The 21,366-nt window shown below is 57.5% G+C and overlaps 6 protein-coding genes across 6 annotated transcripts; 4 read left to right on the top strand and 2 right to left on the bottom strand.

The window, feature by feature from the left end:
• Positions 1–136: 136 nt before the first annotated feature.
• BXZ73DRAFT_98142 (uncharacterized protein) lies at positions 137–971 on the top strand (the record flags this gene model as incomplete). The annotated part of the gene is made up of 4 exons (XM_048027607.1): positions 137–163; positions 212–382; positions 446–824; positions 886–971. The coding sequence occupies 4 exons, from the start codon at positions 137–139 to the stop codon at positions 969–971; spliced, it is 663 nt and encodes a 220-aa protein (XP_047881234.1).
• A 1,454-nt stretch (positions 972–2,425) lies between these two features.
• BXZ73DRAFT_88182 (L-glutamine D-fructose 6-phosphate amidotransferase) lies at positions 2,426–5,231 on the top strand (the record flags this gene model as incomplete). Its single annotated transcript, XM_048024859.1, has 6 exons — positions 2,426–2,467; positions 2,954–3,602; positions 3,653–4,437; positions 4,496–4,713; positions 4,768–5,142; positions 5,207–5,231. 6 exons carry the CDS (start codon positions 2,426–2,428, stop codon positions 5,229–5,231), a joined length of 2,094 nt encoding a protein of 697 aa, XP_047881233.1.
• A 1,260-nt stretch (positions 5,232–6,491) lies between these two features.
• BXZ73DRAFT_9966 (uncharacterized protein) lies at positions 6,492–7,418 on the top strand (the record flags this gene model as incomplete). Its single annotated transcript, XM_048028077.1, has 4 exons — positions 6,492–6,546; positions 6,606–6,763; positions 6,819–6,996; positions 7,084–7,418. Coding segments are annotated over 4 exons (726 nt in total), but the record flags the coding sequence as incomplete, so codon positions are not given.
• A 6,119-nt stretch (positions 7,419–13,537) lies between these two features.
• BXZ73DRAFT_41427 (Alpha/Beta hydrolase protein) lies at positions 13,538–14,973 on the top strand (the record flags this gene model as incomplete). Its single annotated transcript, XM_048018768.1, has 8 exons — positions 13,538–13,709; positions 13,765–13,887; positions 13,940–14,030; positions 14,083–14,143; positions 14,205–14,401; positions 14,476–14,570; positions 14,636–14,795; positions 14,856–14,973. The coding sequence occupies 8 exons, from the start codon at positions 13,538–13,540 to the stop codon at positions 14,971–14,973; spliced, it is 1,017 nt and encodes a 338-aa protein (XP_047881231.1).
• Positions 14,974–15,035: 62 nt separating this feature from the next.
• On the bottom strand, positions 15,036–17,476 carry BXZ73DRAFT_98139 (cytochrome P450; the record flags this gene model as incomplete). The annotated part of the gene is made up of 12 exons (XM_048027606.1): positions 15,036–15,232; positions 15,287–15,315; positions 15,372–15,404; positions 15,461–16,051; positions 16,102–16,168; positions 16,218–16,450; positions 16,503–16,641; positions 16,691–16,828; positions 16,885–16,928; positions 16,978–17,069; positions 17,130–17,224; positions 17,347–17,476. 12 exons carry the CDS (start codon positions 17,474–17,476, stop codon positions 15,036–15,038), a joined length of 1,788 nt encoding a protein of 595 aa, XP_047881230.1.
• Positions 17,477–19,987: 2,511 nt separating this feature from the next.
• BXZ73DRAFT_41731 (uncharacterized protein) lies at positions 19,988–20,449 on the bottom strand (the record flags this gene model as incomplete). Its single annotated transcript, XM_048018824.1, has 1 exon — positions 19,988–20,449. A coding segment is annotated over one exon (462 nt), but the record flags the coding sequence as incomplete, so codon positions are not given.
• Positions 20,450–21,366: the final 917 nt, after the last annotated feature.

Genomic DNA, 21,366 nt, shown 5'->3' with positions numbered 1-21,366 from the left:
CACACCCGAGAGGTATAAGTGAGTGACGGGGTGTCGGCACTGACAGGTCAATCGTCACAATTCCCCTCCTAGTTTACCTCGCCAACTCTTTCACCACTCTTCACCTCTACCACCACAACTCATTCGCATGTACATCATGCCTCTCATCCGAAAGCATCGTAAGGTACGTCGGTGGTTGATCGCGCCTCCGCATTCAATGGCCTGATGGCAGTTGCCCAAGGAGAGAAAGGCGGCTCGGGAGGAACATCTCAACGAACACAACGATCACAACCACCACCAGCCGCCTCCTATGGTCGGCCAACAGCAGCAGCCGTACGCTGGATATCAAGACCAACAACATGACGGCCCGCAGCAGGACCAGTTTTCCCAGCAGCCGCGCCATGTACGGTTGTCCCTCGATCTGCCTTCGCGCGCACTCGCTCATCCCCCGTCCTCTCTCCCACAGGGCGCCGGCATGGCGGGAATCGGCAGCGGTGGCATGATGGACTACTCCTCTCAGCAGCAACCCGGCATGGGTCCCCAGTCCATCATGCAACAAGGCGGCTCTGGCTCCGGCGTGGGCGGCGCTGGCCCGAACCCGAACGTCCCCCCTGTCACGCACATCAATGCGGGCGTGCCCGGGAATGCGCCCAGCAAGTCTGGGCAGCTGACGGGCAAGGCAGAGCGCGCGGTGGGCTCGCTCGTCGGCAGCCAGGCGCTCAAGGAGCGCGGCTTCATGAAGGAGCAGGAAGCCGGCGCGTTCAAGATGCAAAGCGCGGAGATCGCGGAGGCGGAGCGGCTCGAGAAAGAGGCGCTCATGCGCCGCGAGCGGGCGGTCGCGCATGGTGAGTCTTCGTGTGGAGTGGTCGAGGAGTTTGAAGGGCTGACGAGTAGTATCTCGCGTAGGTGCACACCCCGACAATCGCCACCTCGGCGGGATGCAGAACGCGTCGACCCTCGATGACGTCACGCAGGATCCGCAACGGTTTTGAATCTTCATTCCCAGATCGTCGTTGTAGTCGATCACTCATATTACACTCGAATGAGAGCAGTAGTCCATCGTCGCTATAAAATCTATGCTATGTGACAATCCTCGATGCTGTAGTTGATACCTTCCGTCGACCTCGGTATGTACCCAGCACGGGGATATGTCCCATTCAATATTGTAGCAGACTTGGGCCTCGAGGCGTGGATGTTGCGGGGTTTGAGGGGTGCCGGAAACAGGGCATGTCACATGTGTGTTGGTAGGTGTTGGACCCTCCGAGGCTGGTCGGCAAATGGACGATAGGACGACAACGCTTGAACATTTCAGGTCTCTATTGCATCCAGCCGCGCTGACTTATGCTCACCGACCATCCGGAGTGACCATGGCCGGAGGTGCAACGTTCCAAGTCCACTCCGAGCGGAGCGGTATGCATGCAGCGTGTTTCCACGACGCGCCGCCGAGCTTGATCGTTCTAGGAACCTCTCAGCTCGTAAACGTAACGAATCAGGCGGTAAATACACGCACACGCACAAGAAGTCGCCGCGGTGGATCAGAACAAAAGTAACTCACGTTGCCCAGCGTGCGCGAGCGTTCCACGTCACCGCGGAAGCTCACTGAGCGCAAGCCCAAGTCGAGGGTCAGGAAGCGCTTTGGGTTGACACTGTTGTGTTGCTCCTAAATAGGACCGGGCGGTCCCGCGCGGCCTCTGTGCCCGACGAAGAGGTTCCGGGTGTTGTACCCCCGACCCCACAGCGCGTACCGGTAACGTCAGGGGAGACGGGGGTCGCAGAGCATCCAGGGCGCGAGGGTCGGCAACGGCGATTATTTCAGACGTGAATTTGGGCGCCGAGCGCGGCGCGCAAAGGATGCTGGGCGAAGGCAGCGTGATCATGATGCGCTGGGAGGAGGCATCGCACCAGAGCGCGGGCGGCACACATACCGTGGGGTAGCTGGTGTCGCAGTTGTTCTCGGTTTAGAGGCCGTCGACGCGCCTCGCTCTCTGTATGGGCGTCGCGCTGCACCCGGAACGCGAGACCGCCGCGCGAGGCCTCGGATGGCTAGTTTCTCGAAGGTCGCGAGGCGGGGAGGACTGGCCGGCGGCTGTGATGAGGGGCGGGCGCAGCGGAGGCTGAAACGAGATTTTGGGCGGGCCTGTGCGGCGGGTGCAGAGGTGGGAGCAGGCGGACGACATTGAGCCCCGACGAGGACGAGGCGGTGTGTGCAGGCGAGCAAAGAGGGAGACCGAGCTCACTGCCGGGGCGGAGGGCGCGCTTACATAATACACCCGTTCGGCGCCTTCTGCGACGCGTCCAGCCTTCAAATATAAACGCCTCCGACCTCCTCTATCGCCCCATCCCCCGTCCTCTCCCCTTCCCTCTGCACCTTCTCACCACCGTCTACGACCTCACGCCCACGCTCTTATAACGCCCCACCTCCATCGCACCCCCATCGCAGGCCATCATGTGCGGGATTTTCGGTTACTGCAGCTTCCTCCAGGAGAAGGTACGTCCGCCCTCGACTCTCGCTGCTTTGCACAATCGCCCGCGACAAGGAGGACGCCCGGGTCCGTGGGTAGTGCACGAGGACACGCGGCGGCGTGTTGTGCGCGTGCGCAATCCAGGCATGGCCGTGCGGCGGGGCGGCAGATGGAAGGCAGCCCCGCAACACCAGCGCGCTTCTCGCGCTAGCGACGGCGAACGTGTTCTGGCGATGACATCACTTCCCTCGTCCCTGGTCGCGGCGCCATCGGCGATGTGATGTGTGTGCGCCGGGCGGGGCCTCCGTCGGGCATTGCTCCATCCGCGACGCGTCCCTGCAGGGCGAGCGGAAATGGGCTCGAGCGGCAGCGGCCCGGAGGCACGCTCGAAGCCGCCGGCTGCTCGCGGTGGGAACACCCGTCGAGATCGTGTCTCGAGAACGAACGCGGGCGATTGTGCGATGGTTCTTGTGCTGGCTTGGCGGCGACGCTGACTATATGCACATTTCCAGGACCGTAAGACGGTTTGCGACATTCTCGTCAACGGCCTTGCCCGCCAAGAGTACCGCGGCTACGACTCCGCAGGCATTGGCATCGATGGTGACAAGCCCGGCGAGATGTACTTCTTCAAGGAGGTCGGCAAAGTCGCCGGCCTTCGCAAGAAGATCGCCGAGTCCGACGTCGACACCAGCAAGACCTTCATCTCCCAGGTCTCCATCGCCCACACCCGCTGGGCCACCCACGGTCCCCCGAGCGTCGTCAACTGCCATCCCCTCAAATCGGATCCGGACGCCCACTTCATCGTCGTTCACAACGGCATTGTGACCAACGCTGTCGCTCTCCGTCTCGTACTTCAAAAGCGCGGGTACAAGTTCGAGAGTGAGACCGACACTGAGGCGGCCGCCATCCTCACCAAGTACATCTACGACTCGCAGACGGGCAAGAAGCCGACGTTCACGGAGCTCGTCAAGCAGGTGCTCCACGAGCTCGAGGGTTCGTTCGCGTTCGTCTTCAAGTCCTCGCACTACCCCAACGAGGTCGTCACCGCCCGTCGTGGTTCACCTCTCCTGATTGGTGTCAAGACCGAGAAGAAGCTCAAGGTGGACTTCGTCGATGTCGAGTTCGCGGGTCCCGAGTCAGATGCGAAGAGCAACAGCGCTCGTACGTCTGTACCATTACGATGCTTGACGCACAGACTGACCCTCCTGTAGTTGCTCCCCCTACCTCGCCGAGCGGTCTCCTCGCGCCTCCAAGCAACCCTGGCATGCTCCGTTCACAATCCCGCGCCTTCATGTCGGAAGACGGTCTTCCTCAGCCCATTGAGTTCTTCATCGCATCAGACGCGGCGGCCATCATCGAGCACACCAAACGCGTGCTTTACCTCGAGGACGATGACATCGCGCACATCTCCGGGGGCGAGCTCCACATCCACCGTCTCCGTCGCAACGAGGAGGGCGGCGCCCCCCAGGCGCAGCACCGCACGATCGAGACGCTCGAGATTGAGCTCGCGGAGATCATGAAGGGCAAGTTCGACCATTTCATGCAGAAGGAGATCTACGAGCAACCCGAGTCCGTTGTCAACACTATGCGTGGCCGTGTCAACTTCGACCAGGCCCGCATCACGCTCGGTGGGCTCCGTGCCTACCTCAACATCATCCGTCGTGGCCGTCGCATCGTCTTCTGCGCGTGTGGAACGTCGTATCACTCCGCGATCGCGACCCGGGCGATTTTCGAGGAGCTGACGGAGATCCCGGTCTCGGTTGAGCTCGCGTCCGACTTCCTCGACCGCAAGACACCGATCTTCCGTGACGACGTTTGCGTGTTCGTGTCTCAGTCGGGCGAGACCGCAGACACGATCCTCGCGCTGCGCTACTGCTTGGAGCGCGGGGCGCTTTGCGTCGGTGTCGTCAACACAGTCGGTTCGACGATCTCGCGTGAGACGCACTGCGGTGTCCACATCAACGCTGGTCCTGAGATTGGTGTCGCCTCGACCAAGGTTAGTAGATAATACCAGTGCTGTTAGGCTTGTTTTGTTGCTGACGCGTCTTCTGTAGGCGTACACCTCGCAGTACATTGCCCTCCTCATGGTGGCCCTCCAGCTCTCAGAAGACCGGATCTCCCTCACCGAGCGCCGGAACCAGATCATTCAGGGTCTCCACGCGCTTCCCGGCCAGATCAAGCGAGTTCTCGACGGCGACAAGGGTTTCCAAGAGCTCGCGACTGGCGTTCTCGCCAACCAGAGGAGTCTGCTTCTCATGGGTCGTGGCTACCAGTAAGTTCATCCCGCGCCGAATCCCATCTCATGTATGCTGACCGCTTCGTGTAGGTACGCGACGTGCTTGGAGGGCGCGCTGAAGATCAAGGAGATTTCGTACATGCACTCGGAGGGCATCCTCGCCGGCGAGCTCAAGCACGGCCCGCTCGCGCTCATCGACGAGAACATGCCGGTGATCATCGTGATGACGCAGGACTCGCTGTACCCGAAGGTTCAGTCGGCGTACGCGCAGATCACGGCGCGCAAGGCGGCGCCGATCATCATCTGCAACGAGGAGGATGAGGGGATCCCGAAGGGCTGCCAGACGATCCGCGTGCCGAGCACGGTAGACTGCCTCCAGGGCCTGCTCAACATCATCCCACTCCAGCTGCTCTCGTACCACCTCGCGGTCAAGAACGGCTTCGACGTCGACTTCCCCCGGAACCTGTGCGTGCTTTCTCTCTTTTAGATCTGCAGTTCCGTGCGTGCTAACCTTGCCGTGGGCGTGTAGGGCGAAGTCGGTCACGACCGAGTAAGCGTGTAGGGCGCCTTGTGCGATTAGATGGGATTCTGGACGGAAGAAGGCAGCGCCGAATGTGTACGAGGTTGTTGAGGGCGGGAAAAGGAACGGAAAACACGCATGGACGATTACAGAACACGGACTCCGCATTCGAATTTGACATGACGACGACGTGACACGAATAGGCATTCGCATCGGTATACTGGAATCAACATCACTCTTTCATCTCATCGTTTCCTCCTTGCTCGTATGATGTGCGCGAGAGTTCTGTGTCGCTGGAAATAGCTGGGACACTTCGCCGCCGCCGATGGGACGGCGACGACGCATTCGTCATGCATGTTGTCTTTTCTATCAGTGCATGTGGTGGCATTAAGTGACGTCTTTTCACAGGAAGCGGGCGAAGACTACAAATACGGTTGCTCTGCCGGCGTGGTGGCTGTAGATCGCTGTCGCATCATGTTGTCAGCTTTAACCAAAACTCAACGATTTCCCCCGGGTCACCTGCAGGGGTGAAATCGACCCTGCGTGCGTCTCCCGTAAGCATGGCCGTCCTCTGTGCGTTTCTTCCCCGGAATGGGCTCCCGATTGAGTTGCAGTTACGGCTGCCCTGTGGTTCTTGAAGCTTGAGAAGTGAAAGGGACAAAGGCCTGTCCCCAAACGGGGACATTTCGCGAACCTGGAGGCGGTCTCGGGGAACTTGTCATGAATTATTCACGACCATCGACACGTTGGCTTGACATGTGCACAGTTTTTTTGGTACGGAGACGCGGCGCGACGGTCGTGCATGAAAGCGCGCGCGCTTGACCTGTATTCCATCTTCCTTCGTCCACCGCCCGGACTCGATCTGACGTGCCCTCCACAGAAGGCCGCGCCGCGCAACACAGGGCTCGCTCTCATGCCGCGTCCACCGCGCGCAGGCTCTTCCACGCGCCCGCTCGCCGTCCGCCACACTCGCCCATGGAGATGCCTGTTCGAGCGCCCCGCTCCCGCGACGCGCGAACCCTCCCCGGTCGCTCCCCGGCGTGCGTCTGGGAGAGGCAGCAGGAGCGCCGGATACGCTCGTGGAGGGATGTGCTCCCCGAGGATCGCAGTTCGCCGGGTTCACGTACGGCCTCCCACGCCGCGCGCGGGGTGGATCTACAAGAAAGGGGTTCAGAATCCGCGGCAGCGTAACCTCTTCGCGCGCACCCCGTCTCTTCGCCTCCACCAGAGCCCCTGCTCTCTCTCCTTGCCTTGTGATCCGTGAACTGGACTGATGGAGAGACGGGCTGCTGCTCTGAACAACGACAGTGCTGCGCTCGTCGGGGTCGTGTGCGAAGCGGTGCTATGGGGTATGTGTGCTTTGGTTTTGTGCGCGCGCGTCGTGGAGCCCATCGTCCTCACATTGCAGGTTTCCATGTCGCTGTTTTCGCGGTCGCCATCGGCGTGTTCTGCCGCAAGCGGCGGTGGCGGTCCGTTAACCACCCCATCTGCATCCTCAACTGCATCCTCTTCACTAGTTGCACCGCCCACTTCGTGCTAGAATTCGACCACTACATCGTCCGCGTGGTAAGTCACATCCCACCGGACAAGAGCTCACCCTCACCGATCCCGATCCCCACAGCGCACTGAGGCCTTCGCGGCCTTCGCGGACGAGACGAGCGCGCTGCTCGGCGCGGACCTGCTCATCTCCGTCAGCGACTTCCTCGGCGGCGTCTGCCTCCTCTACCGCTGCTGGGTCATCTGGGGCCGCAACTTCTGGATCGTCCTCCTCCCCCTCGTCAGCGGGCTCGCCGGGCTCGGTACGTCCCCCTCCCCCGTCTCCCTCCCACCTCTTCCCGTGCTCACCCAGGGTTCCCCGTCTCATCTCCGCGCCCTCCGCGCGGCAGGCTGCATCGCCGCCGTCGCCTACATCCTCCTCACCCTCGACCCCTCCGCGCCCGTGGCCCCCGCGGCGCTCGTCCCGCTCGGCCTCGCCGGGTACGCGCTCCCGCTGCTGACGAACGCGGCCGCGACCGCGCTCGTCGTCGCGCGCTTGCTCGTAGCCACCCGCCGCGCCCACGCGCGGTCGGAGACGGGGCGCACCGCGCGCGCGGCGCGGCGGGCGCTCGCGGCGGTCGTCGAGAGCGGCGCGCTGTACCTCGCCGCGCAGGCCGCGTTCGTCGTCCTCTTCGCGCTCGGCCACCCCGCGCAGGCGGTCGCGGCGGCCGTGGCCGCACAAGTCTATGTGCGTGCGTCCCGAATGGGGGGGAGGTCGTGTGTGGGGTCGGACGAGGCTGATGCTGTGACAGGGCATCGCGCCGACGCTGATGGTCGTGCAGGTCGCGCTCGGGCTCTCGAGCGAGAGCGGGGACGGGGGCGAGGGCGGCGCGGAGGGCGGGATGGGGTTGTCGGGCGCGTCGGCGACGCGCGTTGGGCTCGACAGCGGCCTTGGGCGCCCCAGCGCGCGTGCGGCGTTCATGTCGGGGGTCACTGTGGTGCCCGGGCTGGCGAAGCCGGGGGGAGGGCGGGTGGGGACGGAGATGAAGCTGCTGGAAGCGGGGCGGGGTGGGGAGGACGATGGGAGGACGGACATGAACGGGGCCGCAGTGTGAACCTCGTTGGCGGTGGGAGCGTGAGGACGTCTCGGATTCGACTCTGTATCCTAGTACTTAGAGTATGACTTGAACAAGCGCTTCAACAACGCACAGCGCCAGTTGTGACTGCAGTCTCATTCAGGATCGAACGAGGCCGGAGGCGGGTATGCCGGTCCTGGACCGGGGTGGGTTAGGGAGGGGACGGTGCGTAGGTGGGGACGGTGCGTAGGTGGGGTAACTTGCAGCCAATGGGCCTGGGCAGATCCGGCCGCCTGAAATCGTACATTTCTACGTCGGCGCATGCTCGAAACACCGGTGGGGACCTGCAGCTCACCGCGCGTGGATCTCGAAGTCGCCGAAATTCCGAGACAGGGCCAGCGGCATGTGCATCCGTATCAACTTAACCGCGCGCTCCTTCGACACTGGACAGGTTGTGGAACGACGGAGGGAGGTGGTTGTCGTCGCATGCCACTGCGGGCTCGCGGATACGTCGAATCGCAGCTGCCCTAAGTCTCGGAACGCGCAAGAGTCCGCTAGGATGGCGTCCAGGTCCGAGGGGCCCTTGCAGAGCCCTAAGTAGAACGTTGGTGGCTCGTCCAACGCGTCCACGCGGGTGCAACGGGAAATTCACGTCAGACAGGTGCAGCGGACACTCTGCGACGCGCATATCAAAGGCTGCGTTTAGGTCAGCATGGGTTACACACGGCCGCGAAGTGAGGCTCTGGCTCACGTTCAATGGTATCCCTGATGTGGCAGATAGAACGGATATGCAGTGAGCGAAAAAGGGGCCAATGTCCCCCTTGGTTCGGCAACAGGGATGGCTACTGGTGATATGTACTTGAGATGGTGTAGAAACCGGCGAAGGAGGGAAGCTTCCAAATTCAACGACCATTTCTCGGTCAGACCAACCAAGATGACCGGAGCAACGATGACTCCTGCGAAGATTGACGAGTACGCTTCCATCGTAGTTGAGTTGGGGCGAGGACGCCTGGTGGAAGGGAAGCAGGTTACAGAGGAACACAGTTCTTCATGCAGAGCGCGCACGGAAAGGCGAAGAGTGGGGAGGGGAGTCTGCACTGGCTCCTATGAGCTTGGACAGACACGCCGCACATGACGGTGAGCCCTTGCGCTTTCTCGCCGACAGACCGAGCAGAACTACTCACATGCTCCTCGAACACCGTGAGGCTCAGCACCGTCCCGTCCTTCACTCCCACTGTCGCGACCTCCTCGAGCATAACGACCTCCTTCCCGAACCACTCCGCCACATCGAGGGTTGCCCACGCTGCCGTGCTTTTTCGGGGCGGCGTCTTCGTCTTCGTCCACCCGTGAGGCCCTTAGAGGGTGTGGAAGCCTTTCCTCAATGCTCGGTTTGGTGTACGCTCGCGAGGGGACGAGGGACGCGACGGTTGTTAGCTTGCGGACGGGGGAGAGCGCGTGGCTCGAGGAGGACGCGAGAGAGAGGGCGGAGGAAAAGGCGGAGGGGTGCGGGCGAAAACCGCGGCAACGAACATGACGGGACGCTCACGAGCGGCGAGTTTTCCGTGTATGGACATCGTGAACAGGAACACCATCGCACACGGATGCTCAGCCGCACCTCGCCAGACCTCGCCCTGCCAAAAAGCGGCGCTGGGGTCGATCTCATGATCGCGCAGACGAACGCGGTCTCGGCGCAGAGCAACGTCGCACGCGGGCCCCTCGCGAGCGTGACGACGCTGTTTGCACGCGTTCAATGTTATGTACTGGTTTTGGTGAGCCCACTACTACTACTTTCACGCCCACGCTGATGCACGACATGCCCCCAGAGCCAACCACTGCATCTGATCTTCTTTCAAAGATGCGGAGGCTGACTGCTCTCTCCCTCGTGCTCACGCATCCGAGCCACGGCTGCCGGTCCAGGATCTCTTTTCCTCCTGGAGCACGCGGGTCGTGCATTCGATTCGTCAAAGTACCACCCGAGCTCTCACAGATCTCACATTCTGTGTCATGCCCTGCGCGTTGTTCCGTCATTGCAAATGGCTGAGAAAGCGTTTGGTAAGGGCCCAGCGCATGCCGACAGAATACCCTGCCACTGGTGTTCATATCAATGACAACATACACCGCTACTGGCGTTCGGATAAGCTCATATGAGTGGGCGCTCTATACCTGCTACTACCGTCTATATGTACCACATAGCCACACATATGAGTGCCCTCACACCCTGCCACCTATACATATTATAAAAGTGGCTGCTTATATGAGTGCATTAGTGTCTTTCCCTCATATGAACTTTGTAGCGCCTTGCCACTCATATGAGCTCGTCCCCTCATATGAGCTTGCCCCCTCATATGAGCTTGCCCCCTCATATGAGCTCGTCGGCGTCTCACCCCTCATATGAGCTTATTAATATCCCATCCTTAATATGAATGCACCAGCATTCCACAGCTCCCATTAGCACATCTGGGAACCGGCATACTCTATTGCATGCCTGTGTGTATAGGTGCACCCATGCCGGAGCAATTCTTCAGCTTATCATATTACTGAGACACAGGAACTGCACTCCGAAAGGACAGGAAACTGCACCAGCTGTGCCACAACCGAAACAGACAGAATGGGTGCCCATTAGTTCCATTTTTATTCACACAATGCGCAAAGAGAGAGCAAGAAACCCATGATAGAAAGTGCAAGGCTTAAGCCGATCTCCACAATCGGCAATTGACTCCCCCCGGGGGTCACCTCCGGGCCGGTAATTGACTCCCCCCGGGGGTTGATCTCCGAGTTTTTGATCACCTGTGTATCTCCGAGTTTTTGACCACCTGTGTATCTCCAACTTTTTGATTGCCTGTGTATATTGTCAGCCTTCATTACCAGACTGCCTGTATCTATTACCGAGTTTTTGGACATCTGTGTGTATTACTGCTTTCATTGCCGAGTTTTTGATTGCTGGTGCCTGTTACCGGTCCTCATTACCAACTTTTTGACTGCCTCAATCCATCACTGAGTCTTTGTTCGCCTCCAGCCTTTGATACCAAGTTTTTTATCACTGATATTGGTAATATTAGATGAGTTAGTCTGCCTGTACTAAACACCCTCTCCCTAGGAAGTCACCCTTCACAGCTGCATGTGTTGATGGAAATTGACCAAGCTGTTTTCTGGATCAGGTAGTAGCATGCAAGAGTTGTGGGTGTGCAAATCTGGAGGGCAGTAGCTGCAAAAGTGAGGGAGTAATGGGGTATGATATTCTAAAATGACATACCAAACACAGACCTGGGATGAGAGTGAATCACGTCCCAGACACCTAGATATATTCACAGAGGATGGTTTAAATGCAATGCAGAAGAGAGCGCACAGAAATCAGGATTTCCGATGAAGATACAAGATATGTGTGGAAAGTGGAAGTTCTGAGAAAACACAACATGCATAAGTTCATGTGCAGACATTATATCAACAGGCTATTTGCTGCATCACAATTGGGTACTATTGGGGTGCTCAGATCGGAATTTGCAAGCTTATCGGTGATGAGATGCATATGGGGCACCATATGTCATTATTTCATGACATACAGTATTCTGACACAGCATATGCTCCGATTAGAATGCTAAAACATGGAATAGAACGGGGTGAAACATAGCTATCCAACGCAGAACAGACCTTGAAAAACGGTTGAGAATCAGTGGAGATGTGCAAGGTGAGCCAGAAGTGTGGTTGCGGTGAAAAGTGAGGTCAGAGTACATTCAGCATAAACCACACTTCTGGCTCACCTTGCACATCTCCACTGATTCTCAACCGTTTTTCAAGGTCTGTTCTGCGTTGGATAGCTATGTTTCACCCCGTTCTATTCCATGTTTTAGCATTCTAATCGGAGCATATGCTGTGTCAGAATACTGTATGTCATGAAATAATGACATATGGTGCCCCATATGCATCTCATCACCGATAAGCTTGCAAATTCCGATCTGAGCACCCCAATAGTACCCAATTGTGATGCAGCAAATAGCCTGTTGATATAATGTCTGCACATGAACTTATGCATGTTGTGTTTTCTCAGAACTTCCACTTTCCACACATATCTTGTATCTTCATCGGAAATCCTGATTTCTGTGCGCTCTCTTCTGCATTGCATTTAAACCATCCTCTGTGAATATATCTAGGTGTCTGGGACGTGATTCACTCTCATCCCAGGTCTGTGTTTGGTATGTCATTTTAGAATATCATACCCCATTACTCCCTCACTTTTGCAGCTACTGCCCTCCAGATTTGCACACCCACAACTCTTGCATGCTACTACCTGATCCAGAAAACAGCTTGGTCAATTTCCATCAACACATGCAGCTGTGAAGGGTGACTTCCTAGGGAGAGGGTGTTTAGTACAGGCAGACTAACTCATCTAATATTACCAATATCAGTGATAAAAAACTTGGTATCAAAGGCTGGAGGCGAACAAAGACTCAGTGATGGATTGAGGCAGTCAAAAAGTTGGTAATGAGGACCGGTAACAGGCACCAGCAATCAAAAACTCGGCAATGAAAGCAGTAATACACACAGATGTCCAAAAACTCGGTAATAGATACAGGCAGTCTGGTAATGAAGGCTGACAATATACACAGGCAATCAAAAAGTTGGAGATACACAGGTGGTCAAAAACTCGGAGATACACAGGTGATCAAAAACTCGGAGATCAACCCCCGGGGGGAGTCAATTACCGGCCCGGAGGTGACCCCCGGGGGGAGTCAATTGCCGATTGTGGAGATCGGCTTAAGCCTTGCACTTTCTATCATGGGTTTCTTGCTCTCTCTTTGCGCATTGTGTGAATAAAAATGGAACTAATGGGCACCCATTCTGTCTGTTTCGGTTGTGGCACAGCTGGTGCAGTTTCCTGTCCTTTCGGAGTGCAGTTCCTGTGTCTCAGTAATATGATAAGCTGAAGAATTGCTCCGGCATGGGTGCACCTATACACACAGGCATGCAATAGAGTATGCCGGTTCCCAGATGTGCTAATGGGAGCTGTGGAATGCTGGTGCATTCATATTAAGGATGGGATATTAATAAGCTCATATGAGGGGTGAGACGCCGACGAGCTCATATGAGGGGGCAAGCTCATATGAGGGGGCAAGCTCATATGAGGGGACGAGCTCATATGAGTGGCAAGGCGCTACAAAGTTCATATGAGGGAAAGACACTAATGCACTCATATAAGCAGCCACTTTTATAATATGTATAGGTGGCAGGGTGTGAGGGCACTCATATGTGTGGCTATGTGGTACATATAGACGGTAGTAGCAGGTATAGAGCGCCCACTCATATGAGCTTATCCGAACGCCAGTAGCGGTGTATGTTGTCATTGATATGAACACCAGTGGCAGGGTATTCTGGCGCCACCCAGTGAAGGGCCTGAGGCCTGAGGGATCGAATTCAGTCAGGGTATGCTCGCTCAGTTCACTTCAAAAAGCGTCGATCGTATCCCCCAAAAGCAAAGCACTAGCACTCGACGCTTCTGAACCGTTCAGGTACGACACTGTCCTCCTTTTGTCCCGCTCCTGCATTGATTTCTCCCGTGGTATAGGTACTCAGCACACATGGGAATACGGTCCGAATCATAAAATCAAATGCATGAGCCAGCGCCATCTCCGACATCGGCTCTGTAACCTCATTCGAAATGTGCCCCGTGTCCGCTCGTCAGCTCTGCAATGTCAAATCGGACACTGCTGAGGGCGCTTCGTGAGGTATATATTTATATTCTGCCGACCATTGACTCTGCAACAGACGTCCCCCACACCACAACAAAGCCAGCATGGCATACAACTACCTCGCCGCGCCTGACGCAGAACTCGCCCCAATGCTTGAGTCTCTGTCTGGGCCGAAACTCCCACACGGCTTCATCAAGTCGGATATCAACGCTTACAGGGCTATGATCCAAGACTTTGGGAAATCTGTGAGCAAATCCGAATCCCCAACTCCTCCTGGTGAGTTCGTTCCTGCCCGGCTTTGCTCTTACGCTGATAATCACATACGAACAAGATTCTCTCGTAGTCGCAGGACACTCTGTTACAGTGGAGGAAGGGTCGATCCTGGTGCGCACCTATCGACCAATGGATCCCCTGGATGCGAAGTTACCTCTTGTTGTTTGGACGCATGGCGGAGGTACGTGCATCTCGAAATGCATGTGGATATCCGAGCTCACCGCACATGCCAGGACTCGTGTTTGGCAACCTCGACAGCAGCGACGGAGTGTGTCGAGTCCTCGCTCACGATCTCAAACTGTCGGTAGTCAATGTGGAGTACAGGTATATCTCTTTCCAATCATCTCCATGCTGCTCTCCTCAGTCTTCCGTGCAGACTGGCGCCGGAATTCCCTCATCCCATTCCATTAGATGATTCTTACACCGCGCTGAAATGGGTGAGTGTATTGTCGCTTCTGCGGCCTAGTGCATGCACTGATCGCCTACTCATTCCTTCAGGCGGTCAAGAACTCCGACGCGTTGGCCGCAGATCTTTCGAAGGGCGTCATCGTGGGCGGCACGTCTGCTGGAGCGTACCTCGCTGCTGCCATGGCGCAGCGCGCGCTCGCCGACCCCTTCTTCGCTGCCCACGGAACGAAGGTCTCCGGCCAGGTGCTCCAGATCCCGATGCTCTGTCACCCCGACGCGCTGCCCGAGTGAGTCCCCCTCGCACACACGGCCCGGCACCTCATGCACATGTGGGCGGCGCTGACGACGCCGCCGTGGGCAGATCGGCGAACTTGACCTCGTACGAGCAAAACGCGGAGGCGCCGATGCTCTCCACCAACACCATGCGGGAGATTTACGGTGGGTGGACTGTCCCCGGTCGTTCACGCATCTCGGCGCACTGACGCCTCGCGTTTTTTGGGGACGCGCAGACCTGGTTCGAGGGAACCCGTCGGACCCTGAGCTCTCTCCGCTCCTCCGGCCGTCGCTGGAGGGCCTTGCTCCCGTGTACATGCAGGTCACAGGGCTAGATCCCCTGCGCGACACCGGACTGGTGTATGCGGAGCGCCTCCGCGAGGCCAACGTCCCCCTCAAGCTTGATCTGTAGGTCCTGTCCCCCGTTCTACTTTGGCACGTGTTGATTGAAAAATTCGGAAACGATAGCTATCCGGGTGCGCCGCACGGATTTCACGTTGCGTTCTCGCAGACCAAGCTGGCGCAACGGTGGGCGCGAGAGAGGATGGAAGGGGTGCGGTGGCTTCTGGCTCAGGGAAACGCGTGAGCATGACGGCGAGAGTAGGCATGGAAATAGTAGGAAAGGACGATCCGAGATATGCACGTAGATTACAGGTAATCGCTGTCTCTGACCACTCGAACATCGAGAGGAACCTGCGGAGTCTTGAAGTCGCCGTGCGGTTCACGGACGACGGGAATCTGCAAGCCGTCGATGCGCCAGTAGATTTCCTTTCGCACGCCGTTCTTGTCCACCGCAGAGGGCAGAGAGAAGTGGAGGCGTGACAAGAAGGTCGTGATGACTTGTTCTATCGCGACAGAATGAGTCCAGCTGTGAACACGGAAAAAAAACTGAAACTCACTGATCTCCATCTCGGCAAACTTGAAGCCACTGCATGAGGTGCGTTGTTAACAAAACCGCCTAAAAACAACCAAAACGCAACTCACATGCACGCCCTACCCCCGCCAAGGAACGTCATCCTAGTCGCACGAGGGTTATCGCTCTACCTCCTCGTGATAAGATGAGAGGTACTCACATTGTAGCATATACCCCTGGGTACTTCACGCCTGCTTTGTATCCTGGCGTACCGTCCACAGCGCTCTTGTCGCCTTCATCAGCCGCTTGCCCCAGCATCATATCAACGCTCCGTCCCTCCGTGAGCCCAATCCGCTCGCCCGACGCGGTCAGCCACCGCTCTGGCCTCCACACATCTGCATCGTCGCCCCACACCTGCTTGTTGTGGTTCGCGCCGAGGATCGAGATGACGATGTTCGTCCCCGCGGGGACATGCACCGCCTTCACCTCCTCCCCGCTCGCGTCCGTGAGCGGGAACTCGACGGGGAGGATCGCGTCCCTGGTGCACGTCCGATTGATCATGTTCGTCGGCGGGTGCACGCGCAGGGTCTCGCGCAGCACCGCGTCGAGGTACGGGAGCGCCATGAGTGTGTCGTATGGCAGATGGACGCTCTCCCAGGGGCCGTCGTGCCCGCTCGCCGCGGCGTGGGCGAGCTTTGCGGCGCGGATCTCGGAGCGGAGACGAGCTTGTGCCGGCTGGTCGCGGGAGAGAATCCAGAGGATGCGACTGAGCGCGCTCGTGGAGGTTTCTTGGCCGCCGAGAAGCATCGTGCTGGTCGAGGAAATGAGGCAATGGTGCGCAGGGGGACATGAGGTACCCACTTGATTTGTCCGGTCAACTCGACGTCAGTGAGCCTCTCTTCTTCGGAGGTAGACACGTTGGCTTCCACTACATGGCCAGGTCAAGACCGTGCGCATGCAGGACGAGTGGGACTCACACATGATCGTCATCAGGTCTCGCCGCTCGCTCGCTCGCCCCTGCTCCATCGCCTCGCGTTTCTCCTCCAAGATCTTCTTCGAATGCCGCTCCATCGTGTAGCACATCTCGCGGATCTGGCGAAGCGGAGGCAAAGGCAGCCAGTCGACAAGCTTGTTCCTCCAGAAAGGGCTGAGTTTGCGAACGACCCACGGAACCATCGGACGCAGGAAGATGATCTTCAGCCCAACGTGGCTTCCGTGGACATCAGTTATGAATACCATATCACAAGCATCTGTGGACTCACGCGACGTTACGAATGGCATCTACGTATTCGTTCGAGTTTTGAGGGTCGAGTGCGCCAAAGCTGATCCCCAGCACTGCCTGCCCGACGTACTCGATCGTCCCGCGACCCATCCACGGATGCAAATCAACCTCCTTCGCGCCTACGCTCATCTAAGTAGCGGTAACCGAGACGAAGAAGCATACACTCACCTCCGTCAGGTGGCACCTCGGTCATGATCCCACGGAGAAGCTCGTCGGCGATGGGTTGAATCGTAGGGAGCAATTCGCGCATATTTGCAAGGGAGAAAACAGGGTTGAGCATCTTCCTCTGCTTTCTGTGCTGTTCGCCTGTGCATTGTCGCGTATGGGGAAAAGTCCGCCGAGATATAATATGACGAACTCACCGTCTGTGGAAATCAGACCCTCGCCGAACAGTAGTTGGTTTGTCCTAGGCTCATGAGTCCTCCGAACGAGAATAGACGGATCATGGCACTCACTTGAGAAACATTTCCGATTCGTGATATATATCTTGGTCCTTCACGACAACGTGATGCAATGCTCGAGGGTCGGAGACAAAAAGTTGCTGAGACTGAAATGACGAGACTGAAAATAAGCGTTGTGAGCAGCGGACGCGAGACGGAGGACGCACCCCAAGGACACCGTAAATCTTGAGCACGCCTCCATAGCTGTCGATGAGATGAAAGGTGTAGTCGTACGCGTCTCTGAAGAGCCGGTGGAGGTTTCCTGCACAGGCCACATGCGTGAGTTGGAGAGCGTGTGGTTGAGGTGAGAAACGCGGGACAACCGAGGGCGTCGCGCGAGGCGACGACGACAATGCCGGCGCCTCTTCCCCCGCTCTCACTCACCCGTCAACCAATGCTCCTTCTCTGGACCTCGCACGCGCGACAGAATGCTCGGAACAGTGCGCCTAGACAGCAGCCTCCAGACCAGCGCGGCGACCAGGAGAGAACTGAGCCAGGCCGACGGCAAAGGCATTGCGCCAGGCTTGTGGCAGGCAAGGGATCTGGCACGACTGCAGCGCGGTCGGAAGGCGAGGTGCGTATGTATGCACGGGTGGTCGCTCACACGGACTTGAACTCAAACTTTGGGGGGAGCGAAGAGAATCTCTCGCTGAATGCGCACGGCACACGGCCTCTCGCCAGTCGCAGTCATGATTGGTTCATGCGAGAACTCGGACTGGCTGGGACAGGGCTTACTGGTACCAGAGCGAGCAGATCTCTCCGACCGGAGTCCCGAAGCCATCGCGTCTTCTGGAGAGAAGTGTTTCCGCGGCCGCCGCCCTTGTCGGATCGTGTGCGACCCCCACCCGTGGCTTTGGCTTTGTGACGATGCGGTTTCTGCGCAGAAAGGTACGGTGAGTTTTGTCTGTAAAGTCGTTATTTTCAGATGTCTCCAGAAGTCGTCCGAATCTACGACGCCCGGTGTTCCCGGCATGAACTTCAGACAAGGTTCCCGATACATTGCCTCGTGCGGACCCCGGTCACAACACAATGCACCCACTAATATTCGAGGTCCGCAACGCACTTACCGCGTACTACGCACATCGCAGCGGCAGCCGCTGATTCGAGTACGCTCTGACGCCTCGCACGGCATTGGCAGCATCCAGCGATAAAACGAGCCCCTTCCCAAAACATCCACCAAGTGCGGCCACAGTGCGTTCCAGCAGCCGCACCACATGCTCGCGCAACCGAAAGCGGCAGCCCGTAGCCCGTGTCAGGGCCTCTCCCTGCGTCCGGCCGGGATGATTATGGTAGGGCGGTATGCGCATCTATATTGCTCTTACTTGGGTACAAACTTAACTTTCAGTTCACACAAGACGTTCTGAAAGATAGAGCTCTCATCTTGAAGGACCCCATCATTGGATCGCGGGTTCCGGAGGCGCTGTGCTCGTGCACGGCAGTGTCCCAGACCCCTATAAAATACGCCGCTCAGAGTGCTCAAAAATATCAGTTACCCTCTCAACTTCAACTCTCCACAATGCGCCTCGCCATCCTACTCGTCCAGTTCGCTGCGGTCATTCTCGCTGCGGCGGCAGTCGCAGTGGTGAAGCGTGACGCCATCCCTGGTGAGTTAGCAGCGCCTGTTGTTCTTCAATAGTATAGCTGATCTTCGGTATGGTACCGGTGGACGATACTCGCAGGCAAACTACTCAAGGACTTTGCTCATGTTCACGTGGACGGTGGCAGACTTCAATGACAACCGCAGTGAGTGAATTTTGAACCCAGTATCAGTTCTCGACATACGAGCTAGGCGATCCCCCAGGCATATCAGGAGAACAAATTGAGTGGTCCACCAGACCGGCTCGAGAGTCATCCCCTCGCCAGTGCCTGCTAGCGCCCGTTATCTAATCACCACGTCTCTCAGCCTGTTTTATCTGTCGTCTTGCCTCGGTTCCATTTGCAGTCTCCACGTATCCCCTTACTTCCCGATGAAACTTGGACGTACGTATATACATACCAGTACAGGTGTAAAGCGAAAGCCCTAGTGTCCCGGAGAAAATAGACTTTACCCCTGTCCCTCTCTGTGTGAACGACGTGTGCCTCCTATAGTGAGACGGATCTTGTTTACATAGCACCTGATGGCCTCTGCTGCAGCCGGGAACCCAGGAGAATGCGAACGCTCGTCGCACGGTGCGCACCAGTTGACGCTAGCTGGAAGTTCCGATTTCTGTCAGAGTTAGAGTTGTGTCTGGTGCGCATTTCTGGGCTCGTCGCAAACCCGTCTACCTGAGTGTGCCGACGGCCTCAATGGGCAGGCTTATCATGCGGCTCTGAATTCAGTTCCCGCAGATGTCCAACTCATCATATGGAACGCTTCACACGTGAAGCGACAACGATTCGTCCATCTTTTCGGCTGCATCCCTTTTGCATCCTTGGAGATCATCTGTATGCATGCATTCGACGCTCACCGGTCACCCCCCAAAGGCTTCGCAGATAGTTATGGCGCTGCTCAGCGCTCAGCGCTCAACAATCAAAACTTTCTCCTCTCTTCTCATTGGCACGCACGATGGTCTCCATCATCGTCCGTCGGGTCGACAGCATAGTATCAGACGTACTTGAACGGTACTCACGTAGGGACGACGCTCGCGGTCGGATGCATCAGGGACGTCAGGCGCCGCTGATGCCTTGTTGTGTGACAGTCTGAAGAGATCCCGGGACGAAAGCTGATGCCAGTGGGATGGAGATGAACTTGCTCGGGATACGAAATCCTGGCGGAGGGGCACACGCCGTCATGGGAGTGGTTGCGGAGAACGGAGAGAGACGAGGTGCGCCAAACCGAGTTGAGTGGTCGAATGTCGGCCGCGCGATGCGAACTTGTCAGGGGTTCTGTTCACCACTGAACACGATTGAGGCAGACGCTCGATCCGCCGACAGCTCTGCTATCACACAATCTGACGTTGGAGCGACGATGTTACTTGCATTATCACGGTACCACGGAATCAGACTACACGGTGCGTAAAAAACTTGGTGTTCATACAGTCCGTTCTCACACCAAACGAGGGTCTATCGGATCCTGAGCGGGATGCTCCTCCAAGTACTGCCTCACCCTCATCCAGTCCCTGCATCGGTGCACGCTCCCCACGCCGCCCGCCGCGTAAGTCCATTCCCCGTTCATGACGACCGGGTGACTGGGTTCGAGCGTCGTGTCGGCCATGCATAGGATGGCCTGTCGGAGGTAGCGCAGACAATGTGCGACATGGTGCGCGTACCCGGTCCGATTCGTGACGAAGCCGACGCGCATGACGTCCAGGCAATGCAGCTGGTGGACCATTGAGACGAGGAAGGTGCGGTTCGTGGGCCCGAGGTCGGTGAAGCCGTCGGAGGGCGGGAACTGTGTGCCCCAGTCGTCGTCGGCGAGGAGGCCAAAGTCGGGCTCACCCGTGGTGAGCACGAGGCCGACCGCAGGAAGCTTGATTGGCAGCTGCGCGGGGAAGTCGTCGTCGACGTAGGCTTGAGAACCAACAGTGTCGTTCAAAAAAGCGCACCGAAGGGGCGGAAGTGGAGGACCTGGACGTACTGTAGATGTGCTCCTGTGGTAGAAGCGTGCCAATGGTATAAACAAGAGAGCTGATGAATGCCATGTTGGCGACCGTCACGAGCACCAGCACGTAAACGATCCGATGGATGGTAGACATCTAGTATCTGTGAGGGAGAGCGACTGTGGAAGGATCGAGAGCGTCGAACAGGGGGCCGAACGAGCTTGAGCCGGGGCGAGCGTAGAGTTTAAAGACTTATGTCGCATAGCTTAGTATATTTGGTGCAGCTCGTTGTGACTGAGGCCCGTACGAGGCAATGTATCAGAAACCTTGTCTGAAGTTCATGCCGGGAACACCGAGCGTCGTAGATTCGAGCGACTTCTGGAGACATCTGAAAACACCTGATATCAAAGACTTTACAGATGGAACTCACAGTACCTTTTGCCGGACCGACAGCGTGGCCGCACAGAAACCGTACCGTCACAAAGCCAGAGCCACGGGTGAGGGCCGCACGCACACGATCCGACGACGGCGGCGACGGCGGAAACACTTCTCTCCAGAAGACGCGATGGCTTCGAGCATGATCCAGATGTCGAGGCCAGCAAGCAGTCAGACCTCGTTGGACCCTTTGCGCTATCGTCCACTCACCGTTCTATATAATCACATTCGAGCCGACGATGTACACAGGAGAGATCTGCTCGCTCTGGTGTCGGTAAGCCCTGTCCTTGATAGCCAGTCAACGGGGAGTCCTCACACGAGCAAATAATAGACATGTCAGAGTACACCCCACTCACCAAGCACGCCGAGGACGACCAAGATGTCGACGAGGAAGAGGCTTTCCCTCGTTCCTCTAATCCGACCACGAACACGTCCACCAGCACGGCGCTCG

The sequence above is a fragment of the Epithele typhae genome, assembly GCF_022376455.1.
Source record: "Epithele typhae strain CBS 203.58 chromosome Unknown BXZ73scaffold_6, whole genome shotgun sequence".
Lineage (NCBI taxonomy): Eukaryota > Fungi > Basidiomycota > Agaricomycetes > Polyporales > Epitheliaceae > Epithele > Epithele typhae.
The sequence above is the reverse complement of the archived record's forward strand: the minus strand, read 5'-3'. Positions and strand labels throughout refer to the sequence as shown.